Source organism: Herpailurus yagouaroundi, unplaced genomic scaffold, assembly GCF_014898765.1.
Source record: "Herpailurus yagouaroundi ecotype Mexico unplaced genomic scaffold, PumYag 190, whole genome shotgun sequence".
In the NCBI taxonomy this organism is placed as follows: domain Eukaryota; kingdom Metazoa; phylum Chordata; class Mammalia; order Carnivora; family Felidae; genus Herpailurus; species Herpailurus yagouaroundi.
Window position 1 is genome coordinate 1,397,640 of NW_024412421.1, and position 18,254 is coordinate 1,415,893.

General features: G+C 36.5%; 1 protein-coding gene across 3 annotated transcripts in view; it reads right to left on the reverse strand.

Moving 5' to 3' along the window:
* The window catches only part of NETO2 (neuropilin and tolloid like 2), a 58,726-nt gene that overhangs the window by 22,549 nt on the left and 17,923 nt on the right, over nt 1-18,254 (reverse strand). For 2 of the 3 annotated variants that reach the window (XM_040497925.1, XM_040497923.1), the window contains 2 exons: nt 16,029-16,073; nt 15,819-15,946 (listed from right to left, as the gene is read on the reverse strand). In XM_040497925.1, coding sequence (XP_040353859.1) covers nt 15,819-15,946; nt 16,029-16,073 — 173 coding nt within the window. The remainder of the gene's footprint in view (nt 1-15,818; nt 15,947-16,028; nt 16,074-18,254) is intronic. The other variant, XM_040497924.1, reaches the window with a different exon arrangement.

Below are 18,254 nucleotides of genomic sequence, written 5' to 3' on the forward strand. Positions count from 1 at the left end.
TACATATAAGCAATAGGTTTCCTTAAATATATCATTTATTCTCATTAATTCCATTGTTTACATAACCAAACCATTCTGTCCATGGTTCTGTGGTAGTGAGCAAGTTTCATCAATACAGTAATTATTTGCCTTCCCTATTATACTGTAAGGTCTTCCAATGAGAGAATCATGTGCTAATTATATCTAGTGTAATTCTTGCTCATAGCAAGTAATGAATACATGGCTAGGCTTATAAAACTATGAACTGGTAGAGCTAAATATAAGAAAAACAATAAAGAAGTCTGAGGTATTTAATTTCTTCTGTAATCCAAAGAAACATGGTACTACACAAGACCACAGTAAATGCTCTTTAACTTTTTAAGCCAAAAGTTTTAAGTCCTATGATAATGACATTCTTTTCTGAGTGTAACAAAATACTGAAATAAGTTTAGTTCAACTAATTTTCAGAAAATATTTCTAACAGTATGAACCTAACAAATTGAAATAGGTGGGAGGGGTGCACATATAACTCTTCTCTCACCCAGACTGCATGACAACAAATCTACTAAATGCTCATCTCTTATCCCACTCCCACACCTTCCCCAGGGAGGTGGAGTTACTTTGATGGTGGGGAGTCTGGTCTCTCTTTCCCTGGACCACCAAGTAGGAAGCAGTGACCTTAGTGGGTTTCCTCTGCAGATGCAAACTTTCCTTGGGCTGGGATGGTCCAGGCTAGATTTAGGTGGGAAGTACAACTGGTGGGTAAGGAACTAGCAAGTCTAATATGACTCTCTCACTAAGCTGCTTCCTCTAGCCTTTGTTGTAGTAAAGGAGCTATTTTGAATCTCCACATTCTCAGTGTGGAGGGAAAAGGGGATGCAGTCTACTGGAACTCCTGAAGACTCCAAAAGAAATGCAATGACATCCTCAGAAAGCAACTATGGACATATCTTGGAGGTACTGAATGTTTGGTTCCAGACCACAATCAAGTGAATATTACAATAAAGTGAGTCAAATGCATTTTTTGGTTCCCAAAACTGGCATATAAAAGTTGGCTTGCACAGTAGTCTGTTAAGCATGCAATAACATTAAGTCTAAAAAAATGTACATTCCTTAATTCAAAAATACCTTATTGCTAAAAAAAAATGCTAACCAGCATCTGAGCTTTCAGCAAGTCATTATCTTTTTGCTGGTGGAGGATCCTGCCTCAATGTTGATGGCTGCTGAAGGCTGGGGTGACCATGATATCTTAAAATAAGGCAACAATGAAGTTTGCTGCATCGATTGACTCTTCTCACACAAATGATTTCTCTGCAGCATGCAATACTGTTTGGTAGCATTTTACCCCACAGCAGAACTTCTTTTAAAATGGAGTCAATCCTCTCAAACCCTGCCACTACTTTATCAACTAAGTCATGTAATATTGTGAATCCTCTGTTGCCGTTTCAAGAATCTTCACTGTATCTTCACCAGGAAGAGATTCCATCTCAAGAAACCACTTTCTTGCTCATCATAAGAAGCAACTCATCTGTTAAAGTTCTATCATGAGTTGCAGAGATTCAGTCCCACCTCTAGGTTCCACTTCTAATTCTAGTTCTCTTGCTGTTTCCACCACATTTGTAGATACTTCTTCCCTGAAGTCTTGGATCTTTAATTTGTAAAAAATGCAGTAAAATGAAGTGTGCCTGTATAGCATTCCAGATCAAAAGGAGATCCTTGATAATAGGCAGTACAACTACTGACATTAGATCCTTATCTTATAGTTGACATAAAATCAATCCTTAAATGTTAAAACCAAAGCACACAGATCAAAATACATAAGTGTAGTTCTACAACCTATGGTTAGGAAAGTTTATTAAAAACAAACATAGAAGACACAAAGTATAAACCATAAAGATAAAAATAATCAATTTTACTACATTAAATAAATGGACTTCCAGAACCACCCAAGATGAAACAGTATAGCTTAACTAAAAATTCAGAATAAAATGTGAAAAGCAACTACATGAAGATTCTGGAAAGATGGGCCTTGAAGGAAGTCAAACTTGAATGACCCATAAAGGAGGTGAGATTCAGTTTTTTCTTTCTCCTTTGTGTCCTGGGCAGATTCATGGAACTCACAGCAAAAAACAGACAATGAACTCAGAGAAAGCACTCCAGCCAGAAGACTGAGAAATTGGGATGAGGGGTGTGTGTGTGTGTGTGTGTGTGTGTCTGGTTTGTTTTTCCCACTCTACCAGCTCTGCCCAGGGTCAGCACCAGTCACAGATTTGCATGCAGCAGCTACAGCAGCAACTGAAACCCCAAGAGAAATCCCATCTCCTGAACTAGCAGAACTAAGAAAAGGATATGATGATGTCAAGAGAGTGTGGAGGGAGTTCCCCCCCCCCATGCCCCCCCCCCCCCCCTTAGTCACTCAAAACTCACAGGTCAGGAGGCAGAAACACTGAAGAAACTTCTTTTCGGCCACCAGAGGAAATGAGAAAAGGAAACGTTATCTGGAGAATGTGAAGGAGTCTTGGAGAGCAGAGAACTAAAGAAAAAGCACTAATTCTGGCTTCCCTACATATTCATGGCATACCTATCTGGCTTACCTGCATATTCATGAAACAGAACTAAAGAAACATGACAAAGATGTTGAGAAGCCAAACTCAAGTACCTGAGCAGGACATCCCCTGGGTAAGCCTCCACAGCACAGCAAAGGCCCCAAAAACTCAACAAATGCTGGAACCACCACCCACACGAAATGACATGGTACATGCAATCTGAATCTAACTGGGTAGACTGTCTGACAAAAATAAAATAAATAATAACAAAAGCCAACATTTTCCAGGTATTTTTAACAGGACCCAGAGTCTCACAAGGTTATATTGAAAATATCCAAGACATAATAAAAAATTACATATAAAGACCTAGGAAATGGGATTAATTCTGAAATGAAAAAAATAGTCAACAGATCTCAATCCTAACAGGATCCAGATATTGGAACTGTCAACGCCTTTATTTTTTAATTTTTTTTTTAACGTTTATTTATTTTGAGACAGAGAGAGACAGAGCATGAACAGGGGAGGGGCAGATAGAGAGGGAGACACAGAATCTGAAACAGGCTCCAGGCTCTGAGCTGTCAGCACAGAGCCCGACGCGGGGCTCGAACTCACGGACCGCGAGATCATGACCTGCGCCGAAGTCGGACGCTTAACCGACCAAGCCACCCAGGCGCCCTTTTTGTTTTTTTTTAATTAAGAAAATTTTTTTTTGTCAACGCCTTTAAAGCAACAATATAAACATGCTCCGTGAGGTAAAGGCAAACGCTAAAGGAGTAGACAGATTATAGGAGAGAAATAGAAATTGTTAAAGAAGCAAGTGGAAACCTTAGAACTGAAATTGAAAAATATAATGTCTGAAACTAAAAAAAAAGAATCCACTGTATGGGCCCAATAGGAGAATGGGGATGGCAGAGTGAAGTCAGTAAACTGGAAGAGGACTCCTGAGAATCTGAGATACTGAGTAAAAAGGGTTGAGAACATATGAACAGAGCCTCAGGGACTTGTGGAACAATTTCAAAAGGCTTAAAATTCATGTCCCTTAAGTCTCAGAAGAGATTCTTCCAGAAAAAAATATTTGAAGAAATAATTGCTAAAACTGTCCCAAGTTTAGTGAAAGACAAAAATTTAGATTCAAAAAAGCTCAGCAAACATAAAACAGGATAAAAGCAAACAAAAACCAAGGCCTACACACATCAAAAATCAAAATCAAAGACTTGAGAACTGACAGAGAAAAATGATGCATTTTGTAGAAGGGAACAATTTGAATGGCTGTGGATTGCTCTTCAGAAATCAGTGCCAAAGGCAGTCCATCAAAATTTTTAAATGCTGAAAAAGAGAACCTGTAAACTTTAGAATTTTATATACAGCAAACATGTTCTTTCAGGAACGAGGGCAAATAACACACCCGGGTGAAGATGTAAGAGACTCAGAGTTTGCTGTATACAGACCTGCTATAAAAGAAATGCTAAAGGAAGTTATTTATTTATTTATTAAAAAAAATTTTTTTTAACGTTTATTTATTTTTTTTGGGACAGAGAGAGACAGAGCTTGAACGGGGGAGGGGCAGAGAGAGAGGGAGACACAGAATCGGAAACAGGCTCTAGGCTCTGAGCCATCAGCCCAGAGCCTGACGCGGGGCTCGAACTCACGGACCGCGAGATCATGACCTGGCTGAAGTCGGCCGCTTAACCGACTGCGCCACCCAGGCGCCCCTATCTATCTATCTATCTATCTATCTATCTATCTATCTATCTATTTATTTATTTATTTGAGACACAGAATGAACTAGCAGGAGAGGGGCAGAGATAGAGGGGGACAGAAGATCGGAAGTGGACTTTCTACTGTCAGCAGGTGCAGGGCTCAAACTCACAAGAAGGAACTCATGAACCTTGAGATCATGACCTGAGCCAGAAGTTGGACACGCAACGGACCAAGCCACCCAGGCACCCCTAAAGGAAGTTCTTAGGTAAAAGAGAAAGGCTACTAGAATGAATCCTAGAACTTTATGAATGAAAGGAAGCAGATATGGTAAAATATCTGGATAAATATAAACCATCAAGAATAAAAAAAAAAGAGGATGGGGCGCCTGAGTGGCTCAGCTGGCTAAGAATCTGACTCTGGATATTGGCTCAGGTCATGATCTCATGGTTCATGCATGGATTTAAGCCCTGCATCAGCCTCTGTGCTGACAGTGCAGAGCCTCCTTGGGATTCTCTCACTCCCTCTCAAAATAAATAAGCTTAAAAAGAAAAAGAAAGAAAAAAAGAGAATATCACTACAGACCCTACCAACATTAAGAAGACTGAAAAAAGGGGGTGCCTCACTGGCTTAGCTGGTGGGGAATATATCTCTTGATCTTGGGGTTGTAAGTTCGACCCCATGTTGAGTGTAGAGATTACTTAGAAATAAAATCTTTCAAACAAAACAATAAAAAAAATACAGTAAACAGTTCTATGCCCCCAAATCAGATGACTCAGATGAAATGGACAAATTCCTTAAAAGGGACAAACTGCCCAAACACTTCTAAGAAAAATATGTAACCTGAATGGCCATATCATTTACCAAAAATAATGAATTCATAGTTAAAAACCTTACAAAAAAAGCTCCAGGCCTAGGTGAATTCACGGTTAAATTATACCAACCATGCAAGGAAAAAGTTATGCCAATTCTTTTACCAAAGACATAAGGAAACTACTGATCAGTATTTCTGCTGTTATACTGTGTTTTATAATAAAATATATATATTTCATCTTCATCTCTGTTTCTGGCTCAGAGCTCCCAAAACCCTTGGAATTTCCTGAGCAATAGGAGCAATGGGAGGATCTTTTGTTGTATTTGGTCTCTTGTCCTCAGTTCCTGAAAATGTTCTAGAGCCATAAAGTTGAAATGGGTGTCTTGTGGCTCTTTCAACAATTATTTATGTTAGTGAGGTAACTTTTGGAAATCCCCTAAAGATGGGGGCTGGTCACTGGGGTAAATAACCATGAATTGAGGGTTTACACTTTCAGTTCCACCCCAACTTCTAGGGAGAAGAGAGGGCCAGGGCTGACAGCCGATGATTTAATTAGCCATGCTTATGTAATAAGGCCTCCATAAAAAAACTCAAAAGGAAAAGGTTTCAAGAGCTTTCAAGTTGGTGAACCAGAATGTTTCCATATGCTATTGTGCTAAACCCCATACTCCATGGGTACAGAAGCTCCTTTGTTCAGGACCTCACCTGTATTTTTTCATCTAGCTGTTGATTCTTATCCTTTAATATGCTCTGTAATTAACTGGCTATTTAAGTAAGCAAACTGGTTTCCTGAGTTTTCTAAGTGGCTCTAGCAAATTAATCAAACTCAAGAAGGGGCTCATAGAAACCTCTGATTTATAACCAGTTGGTCAGAAGCACAGGTGACAACCTGGATATAAGAATGGCATCTGAAGTAGAGGCCAGACTTGTGGGACTGAGACCCTAACCTTAGGAATCTGATGCTATCTCAGGGTAGATACTGTCAGAACTGAGTTGAATCACTGGACACCCAGTTGGTGTCTGAGAATTGCTTGGTGGTGTAAGGGAAAAAAGCCCACAGTTGGAAATGGTATCAGAACCATCACTCCAGAAAATAGATGCAAAAATCCTCAATAAAATATTAGCTAATCTAATCCAGCAACATAGAAAAATGGTAATACTTTTACATAATCACAACCAAATATGGTTCATCCCAGGTATCCAAGGCTGGTTTAAATTATGAAGAATATAAGTGTCCATTATAAACAGACTAAAAGAGAGAAGATACATGATCACTTTAATCTGTTAATCAACATCCATTCATGATGAAAATCTTAGAAAAACAGCAGAACTTCTGTAATCTGGTAAAGGGTATCTACAAAAACCCAGGGCTCACACCATACTTAATGGTGAAAACCTGAATGCTTTCCCCCTCAAAATCAATAACAAGGTAACTCCCATTCAGCACCATACTGGAAGCTGTAGAGTGCCAGAGTGTAGACTTTAAAGCTCCAATAATCAAAACAGTGTGGAACTGACAAAAGGATAGACACACAGATCCATGAAACAGAACAGAGCCCAGAAATAGATTCTTACAAATGAAGTTATTATTATTCTTTTAACGGAGGTACAAAAGCAATAATGGAGAAAGGATAGTCTTCAACAAATGGTGCTGGAAAAGTCAGACATCCATAAGTGAAAGAAAGAAAGAAAGAAAGAAAGAAAGCAAGCAAGCAAGCAAAGAAAGAAAGAAAGAAAAAGAAAGAAAGAAAGAAAAAGAAAACAGACCTTGGGCTATACACAATACCTTATACAAAAATTAAAATGGGTCATAAAAATATAAAATTATATAACTTTCAGAAGTAAATATAGGAAAAAAATTATGACTCTGGGTCAGGCAAAGAGTTCTTAGATACATTAAAGGAAAATTCATTAAAAAATGAATAATTTGACTGCATTAAACTTTTTCTCTGTGAAAGACACTGTTGAGTAAAAAGAGCCACCAACTGAGAGAAAATATTTGTATGTCACTTGCCAAAAGACTTAACCCAGAACTCAAAAGTGAATAGTAAGAAAACTACTCAATCTTAAAATGGGCATAGCCAACACCACTAAAGATTTAGACATTGCAAATTTGCAAATTAAAACCCATAGCATTATATCTTCATTAGAGTAACTATAAAAAAAAAAAAAAACAGCTGATAATACCAAGTGCTTAAAACTTACATAGAGCAATTGAAAATCTGGTAACATTCCTTGTGGAAAGAAACACAAAACAATATAACCACTCTGGAAAACAGCTTGCTGATTTCTTATAAAGCTACCATGTGAATCAGCAGTCTCCTGGATGAATATCCAGAAAAATTAAAAACGTGTTTACACAAAACAGCCTGTACAGAAATGTGCATAGAAGTTTTATCAATAATAAAAAAAACCTGGAAACAGTCCCCATGTTCTTCAGCTGTTAAGAATAAACTATAGTATATCCACATCATAAAATCTGTTCATCAATAAAAGAAATGAACTACTGGTACATGCAATAACAGAAGAATCTCAAGCGCATCATACTAAACAAAAGAATTCAGACTCATACATACTGTGTGATTCTAATTATAGGACGTTTGGAAATGGTAAAACTATAGGACAGTAAAAGATAATTAGTTGCCAGGGATCAAGATTAAAGACGGGTTTTGACTGCAAAGGAAGAGACCAAGATAATTTCATTGGGGTAATGGAATGGTTCTTGATTATGGTGGCTGTCAAATGACTCTAAGCATCTGTCAAAAAATTTGACTGTATGTTACTTGATATGACCAAGTGTCGGCAAGGATTGAGTAATGAAAATACTCTTAAAAGAATAAATTGCCACTAACACTTTGGCGGCCTTTGGCATGCTCTGGTAAAGCTAAAGATGGTCATGTCCTACAACACAAAACTACACTTCTAGCTATATAACCAAATGAAGTCATCATACATGGGCATAATGAAAATACAAAAATGTTTATAGCAGTATTATTTAATATATTAAAATGTGAAAGCAAATTAAATGTTTAAAAAGAGAACGGTGATTTATTTCTACAATTGATAAAAAATTTAAAAACATACAGAATAGTATATATTTTTATAGTACATAAATATGAAAATACAAAATTGTATAGAAATTATAAAACTCGAACTCAGGGTATGTAGGAAAGCTAAAGGGAACATATGAGGCTTCCTCTATACCTGTAATAGTTTTTATTTTTTAATGTGACAATATTTAATAATTATTTAAATGTTTAAGAAATTAGGGTTGCCTGCATGGCTCAGTTGAGTGTCTGACCCTTAATTTCGGCTCAGGTCATGATCCCAGGGTTGTGAGATTGAGCCCCGTGTCAGGCTCCGCACTGAGTGTGGAGCCTGCTTAAGATTCTTTCTCCCTTTGCCCCTCTCCCGGTCTTGCACATGTACTCTCTTTTAAAAAGGTAAAAAATAAATGTTTAAGAAATTAATATTTCTTAGACCTTGTCTTTGAAGTACTTCATGAAGAAATAATTTGAGATTCATAAATTTTTAGGAGTGTTATTTGGAATACTGAATATTGGAGAATGTTACTTTTTCAAAACAATTTTTTAATGTTTGTTTGTTTGTTTATTTATTTATTTATTTATTTATTTTAACGTTTTATTTATTTTTGAGACAGGGAGAGACAGAGCATGAACAGGGGAGGGTCAGAGAGAGGGAGACATAGAATCTGAAACAGGCTCCAGGCTCTGAGCTGTCAGCACAGAGCCCGACGCGGGGCTCGGACTCACAGACCGCGAGATCATGACCTGAGCCGAAGTCGGACGCTTAACTGACTGAGCCACCCAGGCTCCCCTAATGTTTATTTTTGAGAGAGAGTGAGAAAGGAGGGGAGGGGCAGACAGAGAGGGAAACAGAGAAATCTGAAGCAGGCTCCATGCTGTCAACGCAAAGCCTGATGTGGAGCCTGAACTCACGAACGGTGAGAGCATGACCTGAGCTGAAGTCCGACACTCAACCTCCTGAGGCAGCAGGGTGGCTCAGGTAGTTAAGTGTCGGACTTCAGCTCACGTCATGCTCTCACTGTTCTGTGGGTCCAAGCCCTGTGTCAGGCTCTGTGCTGACAGCTCAGAGCCTGAAGCCTGCTTCAGATTCTGTGTCTCCCTCTTTTTGCCCCTCCCCTCACACTGTGTCCCTCTCTCTCTCAAAAATAAACATTAAAAGAAATAATAAATAAAATTGTGTTAAACTAAATGACTAAACAGATGATATAAGAAAGTTAAAGGAAAACATGTTAAAGACCACCCTAACCCATGAATACTCAATATGGAGTAAACTAGTTAATGGGTGATGTTTCAGAAAAATCCACTTATAAAAATATATACAGAAGAAGTGTGCAAGCAGTGTTCCAGTCCATTGTTCTCAGTGGCCTTTCCATAAAAAGAGAGGCATACCTTATTTCATCTTGCTTCACAGATACTGCTTTTTTTTTTTTTTTTTTTTTTTTACATATTCAAAGTTTTTGGCAACCCTGCATCAAGCAAGTCTATCAGTGCCATTTTTCCAACAGCATTTGCTCATTTTTGTCTCTCTGGATCACACTTGGTAATTCTCACACTATTTCAAACTTTGGTATTATTATATTTGAATTGCAACCATCTCATGATAAAACTCTAACAGACGAAGTTTCTCATGGATGAGCAAAGAAAGTGATTTCTTCAGATGGAGTGTACTCCCGGTGAAGATGCTGTGAAGACTATTGGAATGAGAACAGAGAATTCAGAATATTACATGAATTTAGTTGATAAAGCAGCGGGAGGGCTTGAGAGGATTGACTCCATTTTAAAAGAAGTTCTACTGTGGGTAAAATGCTCCCAAACAGCATCGCATGCTGCAGAGAAATCATTTTTGAAAGGAGAGTCAATCACAGCAAATTCATTGTTGTCTTATTTTAAGAAATTGTCACAGTCACCGCAGCCACCACCCTGATCAGTCAGCAGCCGTCAATATCGAGGCAGCAAAAAGACTATGATTCACTGAAAGCTCATATCCTGGTTATTAGCATTTTTTAGCAATACAGTATTTTTGAATTAAGGCACATACACTGTTGTTCTAGACATACTATTGCACACTTAACAGATCAAAGTACAGTGTAAAACAACTTTTAGATGCACTGGGAAACTAAAAAATTCATTTGACTCACTTTATTATAATATTTTCAGGAGTACAATACAGTGATTCAACAATTCTATACATTACTCAGTGCTCAACACAGTAAGTGTAGTCACCAAACGTTATTACAGTATTACTATATTCCCTATGCTATACCTTTCATGCCTGTGACTTATTTATTTTATAACTGGAAGTCTGTACCTCTTAATTTCCTTTGTCTACTTCACCTATTCCCTCACCCACCTCCCCTCTGGCAACCACCATATATGTGTAGTTTTACCTTTAGATACTTAATTCAATTTTACTAGTTTGTATATTCCACTGACAAATGCATTCTATCCAACTGCCACAACTTTATCTTGAAGGGTAAGTATCTCCACTTGTTTTTATTCAAAACTGTTACGGTTCTTCTGAATGCTTTCCTCTTCTATGTGAATTCTAGAATTAGCTTGCCAACTTCCCTAGAAAGCCCTCCTGGGATTTGGAATGGAATTACTTTAAATTGATAAATTAGAGAACAATGAACATTTTTGTGATACTGAATCTTCCCATCCATGAAAATGATCTCCCTCTCTCCCCCATTTCTGTAGGCCTTCTTTAATGCATTTCAATTGAAAAATTTGCTTCCTAGTACCTTATGATTTGTTCTTATTGTAAACAGTGCTTTAAAAAGTTTGATTTTCTAACTGCTTTTGGCTTTAGTAGAGAAAAGCAGTTGATCTTTATAATTGATGAACTTTTTTTCTCTCATTTTGATGCCCCAACCAGGATTTCAGAACACTAGCAAATAAAACAATGACAACAGACATCCCTGACTTATTCCTGACTTTAAAGGAAATACTTCTAAGGTTTCACCATTAATTACAACATTTGAATTAGGGTTTTGGTAGATACTCTTCATCATGCTGAAGACATTCTTCTATGCTGGACTTACCAACGGTTTTTTTATCGATAGGTTTTAAGTTTCACTGAATATTTCCTCTGCATCCATTGATAAAACTGGATTTTCTCCTTTAATCTGTTAATATGGGAAACTATATCATTTGATTTTCTAATATTAAACTGTCCAACAATTTCTAGGTCATGACTTTTAAAACAAAACCATTATAAATAATCCTGGTGTATAATTCTATCATGCTATTTAGCTCTGATAGAACAGGCTGGGGGAATGTTCTTTTTTCTTCAATTTTTATTATGTAACATGTTCCTTGACTATTTGGTAAAATCTAACGTGACCAATTTTTCTTTTTTCTTTTGGTTTGTTTATTTATTTAGAGAGAAAGGGAGAGAAATCCCAAGCAGGCCCCGTGCTGTCAGCGCAGAGCCCAAAGTGGGGCTCAAACTCACAAACTGTGAGATCATGACCTGAGCTGAAGTTGGACACTTAACCAACTAAGCCACCCAGGCACCCCGACCAATTTTTCTGTTTACCTGTTTTAAGTAAAAAATCAATTTTGATAATTTGGTAAGATTTATTCAGGTTTTCTATTTAATTAATTTTGGTAAACATATATATGTATGTAAATACGTATGTACACACATGTTTCAGGAAACTGTCCATTTAGACGGTTTGCAAATTTATCAGCAAAGAATTACTCTTAGTATCATCTTCTAGTCTAAAACAGTTTGATTATGGAAAATTTCAAATGTGCAAAAGCAGACAAAATAGTATCCTAAACTCATGCCCCATCTCCTAAGTTGTTAATTCAGCCAGTCTTGCTTGAACTGTAATACCCCTCCCACTTCTGCCTCTCACATACTGAGACAAATCCCAGAGAGATTCACAGGTCAACAGTTCTAGGTGTATTGCTATTGACCACTTAAAAAATAATCTCAGTACTATTATCAAACCAAATTCTTCATTATCAAATACCAGTGTTCAGACTTATGTCTTTTAATGTTTCCTTCTTTTACAGTTTGCTTGAATACACAAGTTCATTTGACTTTTATATCTCTTTTAATGTGTAGATTCTACTGCTGTGTTTTACCTGCCTTGTCATTTATTTAAGAAACACTCAGGTTTTGGGGCGCCTGGGTGGCGCAGTCGGTTAAGCGTCCGGCTTCAGCCAGGTCACGATCTCGCGGTCCGTGAGTTCGAGCCCCGCGTCAGGCTCTGGGCTGAAGGCTCAGAGCCTGGAGCCTGTTTCCGATTCTGTGTCTCCCTCTCTCTCTGCCCCTCCCCCGTTCATGCTCTGTCTCTCTCTGTCCCAAAAATAAATAAAAACGTTAAAAAAAAAAAAAAAAAGAAACACTCAGGTTTTTTGTTGTTGTTGTTTAGCAGGTCTTCTTCATAGTTTGTCTTATGACGGTTTTTAATCTCTGCTGTAGTTGATTCATGACTGTTTCCATTTCTAAATATTATTTAGATCTTTTTTTCTAAATCAATCTTGGCAGAGGTGTGTCTATAGTAATCTTTTACAAATGGCCAGCTTTTGGTTTTGTTGATTCTTTTTATAACTTTGTTTTAAAATACTGTTTATTTCTGCTTTCATTATTACCGTTTCTTTGGATTCCTCTGGTCATTCTTCTAACTTCTTGAGTTGAATCTTAGCTTATTAAATTTAAATCTTTTTCTTCTTCTAAAATAAGCATTTATAAAACTCCCTTAAAGTACTTTTAGCTGCATACCACACATTTTGATATGTAGTATTTTCAATATTACTGAGTTTTAAATCTGTTTAAATTTATGTCCTGATTTCTTCTGTGACCTATTAAATACTAGCTGGCATATTATTAAATTTCTAAACATAAGGGTTTTAAAGGTATCTTTTGGTTACTGGTTCCCAATTTATGTGTATTTTTGTCAGAGGATGCTCTGCATGAAACTAAGCACTGGTACACATTTCAGACTTCTGTTTTTAGTTTTAGCGTATGGATCAGATTTTATAAATGTCTCACGCATGCTTGTAGAAAATGCTTATTTTCTGGATGTTGAAAGTAAAGTACCATGTCTTATCAGGCATACTGCATTATTTAAATCTTCTGAGCCTTACTAATTTTTTTGTATGCTTAATTACTGAGAGGTGAAATTAATTACCCACTATAATTGTGGATCTATCAGTTTTGCTCAGCAACTATCAATTCATGTTTTGTACATTTTGAGGCCATATTAATAGATAAAATTTAAAATTATTACCTTCCTTGCAAATTGGTGACATTCTTGATTTGTATTTTAATAGCTATATCAGATATCTTTTGGTATTTGTGCTATTTCTTTTCTATTTTTGTTATTTCAAAATTTTCCACAGTTATCCTAAAACAGGATACACTTGGATTTTAACTGTAGTATTTGGTCCATTTATTATTTGTGCTCAGAGATATTTTAATTTTGCCCATATTCTTGAATGATAGTTGAGTACTGAATTTTAGAATTTTAGCTTGGCAGTTATTTTTTTCTTAGCACTTTAAGGACATTAGTATCTTCTGGCTTCTATTTTGCTGTTAAGGATCCTGATATCTCTCTTTTATCTCTAGTTGTTTTAAAGATGTCTCATTGTCTATGGTGGCCAATGTAGGTAGGTGTCAATTAAAACTTTTTTCTTGCTTTGGGCATCAATTTGTGTCAATGTTTTTTGTCAGCCTGAACATCTTCTTTTCTTTTTCTTTCTTTGGTTTATTTATTTTTGAGAGAGAGAGAGAGAGAGAGCGAGCGAGCGAGCGAGCATGAGCAGGGGAGGGCAGAAAGAGAGGGAGATAGAGAATTGGAAGTAGGTTCCAAGCTACAGCCTGGCATGGGGCTTGAACTCATGAACCATGAGATCATGAACTGAGCCAAAGTCGGATGAACTTACTGAGCCACCCAGGTGCCCCAGCTTTAACATTTTCTTGATAAACTGCCACTACCCCACCCCCTGGGCAATTTTCTCAGATCTATCCTTTAATAACTATACCTTTTACTTCAAGAAGTTTTACTTGGTTATTTTAAAAGTGTACTTGGTCATTTTTCTTTCTCATCTTTTTGATTCCTTCTTATAAGATACTTAAAACACTTATGTTCTTAGGGATCTAAGAAACTCCTTGCTGTTATGCCTGCTAATTCACTTGTGGTGAGTTGTCTGCTTATGTGGTGTTTTTTTTTTTGTTTTTTTTTTTTTTTTTTTTTTAGTGTTTATTTTTGAGAGAGAGACAGAATACAGGCAGGGAAGGGGCAGAGAGAGAGGGAGACACAGAATCCCAAGCAGGCTCCAGGCTCTGAGCTGTGAGCATGGAGCCCAATGCAGGGCTCAAACTCATGAACAATGAGATCATGACCTCTGCAGAAGCTGGATGCTTAACCAACTGCACCACCCAAGCTCTACTTGTTTTCTAATTTTGGGTTGTGAGCATACCTTCAGCGGTATTTTACTGGTGGCAATCCTGTAGCCTCCATGGTTATTTTGTATTTATTTTTGCCCGGTGTCTATAAAAAGGTTATTTGAGGTCAGGACCATTTTGTTAATTTTTAGACTAATTGGTTCCTGCATTGGGCATGGAATGTAAATTCTATACATCCCAACCTCTAATATAAACAGGTTTCTAGGTAAAAAATTTAGGGGAGACCCCAGCCTTATCCCTGAGACTGAGCCTGGAAAGATAAGCTTCTTCATTATCAACCTATGTTAGTGGAAGTTTTTTTTTCTAATCTACCACCTCATAGCAATTATCTCTCTTTGAGAGTTCCAGCTTTATGTGAGGGATCTCACAAACACAAACCCCAGGCCTTTTCTGTCTCACCGTGGCCGTTAACACCAAGCTCCTGGCATGTCTTCCGGTGAATAGTCAGAGTGTACTGAAATCAGCAAGAGGCATTTGTACCATCGATTTCAGTTTTCAGTTTATTACTCTGGTTTATAGTTATCTCTCTTCATTTCTAGTCCATTAAGAATTATCTTTGGAAATCTTACCTATGCTTTTAAAAGAGTACCTGTTATATTTTACCCAATATTTCTAGGTGTTTTGTAACAGGTAAGTTTTCATATAATCTAATCCATCATATTACCTTAACTCTAAATTTGATTTTCATAATTCTTTAAAGGTTTGTTCTCTTATCCTCACCCTCTCTTTTCACATGTATCCACATTAAATATAATTTTAACTGTGAATATTCCTAGAAGTATAAATTAAAAGCTTTTTTGCAAAAGTAGTTAGCAACCAATCTCAATCTGTCAGAGTTATTTAAAAACATCCTTCCCTGTGGTACTTTCCAATCATAGTGCTACATCATTAGCACAAGACAGCATGGAAAGAAAGAACACAGAACTGAGACTCACTATATTTGTGTTTTGGTTTTGACACTATGACCAACTCTGAGAACCTTGATAAGACACTTCAACCTCTTGAGGTCTATTTTTCCTCCTTATAACATTTTTTTAAAGAATCTATGATCGTATGGATCAACACTTGTACTTTCCACTTAGGAATACACAGATTTTAAGAATCTCAAAATTTGTGTGATATTCCTGAATTTATATTGTAGTTTACTTAACTGTAATAATGCTGTGATGCCCAATCTGATTGCAATAAAATCAATTTTTAAAAACTTGTAGTATCAGTTTATACAATAGTATTTGCAGGAATCAAAAAAATATATTATGCAATTCAATGTCTTGTTACGTTCTTCTCTAAAGTGACTCAGTACATAATAATACCTTGGCTTTTGGAGTAGCTTTAATTGTCCATATGCAATCAACTGCTTGGCCAGGTTTTGTTTTCTCTTCTTGTTCTACCTGACTAGAACGCACTATTCCATCAGCTCCCGAGAGCTCAAACTGGCAATCTAGAAAGAAAAGTTGAATGATGTTCAAAGGAAAATAAGACTGATCAAAATGCCATGAGGAAAAAGAGGTGATATACTAAACCTGGGATGGGATTTAAAATACCTCCTAGGTAAGTAAAGTCTGGATCTGTAACAGAAAAAAGAAGAAAGTCATTGGCATTGAGATAGTTTAGAGTTACTTTAAGGCTTAATGTCTTAAGTTCTATCTAATGCTAATTTAATAGCAAAGCAAGAGAAAGCTTTCATTGGTATAGATTACAGATCACTGTTTCTGGGCATGCTTAGGTGTTTGTTTATAGGAGCAATGTTTTTTAAAATGCTAATATTTATACTTCTGATCCCATCATGAATAACTTATTTATGCCACCTGAAAACTCAGAACTCTCTGTCAATTGTGATAGCTAGTCCACTGAGGGATGAATGAATGTATATACAACACAGTGGAGTATTATTCAGCCTAACAAAGAAATGAAATTCTTTTTTTTTTTAATTTTTTTTTCAACGTTTATTTATTTTTGGGACAGAGAGAGACAGAGCATGAACGGGGAGGGGCAGAGAGAGGGAGACACAGAATCGGAAACAGGCTCCAGGGTCTGAGCCATCAGCCCAGAGCCTGACGCGGGGCTCGAACTCACGGACCGCGAGATCGTGACCTGGCTGAAGTCGGACGCTTAACCGACTGCGCCACCCAGGCGCCCCCAAAGAAATGAAATTCTGACACAAACTACAACATGGATGAATTGTGAGAATCCTAGATTACTCAAATTCATAGAGACAGTAAGTACCAGAAGCTGGAGGAAAGGGGGAATGGACAGTTAGTGTTTAATGGATACAGAGTTCCAGCGTGGGTTAACAAAACAGTTCTGGAAATGGATAGTGGTGACCACTGCACAACATTGTAATAAATGTACTTGACATGTACTTGTACACTTAAAAAGGATTAAAATTGTGAATTTTATAAGTTATTTGTAATTCAACACATATACAAAGAAGTAGCTAGTGAGCTGTGTTTTCAAAATGGCAGGGAAAAAATGACTAGCTGATATACAGGGTATTCTGCCCTATGAAGTAGTTCATAGAAGACTGAGAACCAACAGCATATATCAAATAACTGATTAAAGTTAACTGGTCGGGTATTTGTTTTTATGAACTAAACCAATTAACTGAAGTAACGATATTTTGGTGTCAAAAAGGCTTAAAAAATCTTAAATATGAATCAAATCTTTACAAACTGAAACAAAAAAAAATCAAAAACAATGCTCTTAATACTGTTTTTAAATATTAAAAATCAGGCTTTTTAATACGTAAAGATTCTCACTTTAAAGAAAAGTAGCTCTTTTTCTATTAGTTTATGTATCATGAGAGCAATTTTATATGGATTATGGCTAAAATATAGACAAAATAGAAGAAAATGTGTAGGATTTCTAGACTGTATTACCTTACGTTTGCATTTTATAGTACTTCAGAATTTCTACACCCACTATGCTAATTATAGCAACATCAGAAAAACTATGTAATATTCTATTTTATAGATGAGGAAACTGAATGAGAGAGATAATGATTTTCTTAGACCATATATATAATGGCAAAGTCAGGACTAGATTGCAATTCTCCAGACAATTTTTCTTACCCTACCACCATGTTGCCTTTATAATGTGGGTAAGGATGCCACAGTTTTACCACTGAAGAAAAAAATATCAAAATAAATAGGTAATGCATAATTGGCTAATTATGGTTGTGTCTAGGTATTTAAAATCATATTTATAAAATAAATTTTTCAATAGGGATCAATAAAATCAAGAAGATGACTACTACTACTAATGAGAAATTAGTATGTTTTAAATGGAATTCTTTAAGCTATTGGTGATATTTGTTGAGGCAGAGGACTCTTAATGTATTGTTACTTCCTGGAAGTAGCAACTGGGATAATTCTGGACATTTTAATGCAATAATGTCAAAATTCTAGAATTCTTGCCTACACATGAAGAAACTCTGATTCATCTGGCAGGTAGTACCTATGACTTTTTACTCCAATGCTGTTTAATTAAATTTGTCTTTGATATTTCTCTGCAAAAGAGCTGAAATGTCACTGACCCCTTTCAGCAAGGTTGATTTAGTTTATTAAGTTAAAAAAGAAAAGTCTGAGATGTATACTCAAGCTAAAAGTTTCTCCCCTACTTTTTTTTTCAATATGGTAACCATGCATAAAGAATCTGTAATAAAAAACAATTTTAACAAGAATTGAGCATCCAGCTAAATACAATAAACTGTGATTGAAATAGGTTTTGCAGGCTATTTAAAGATTCTG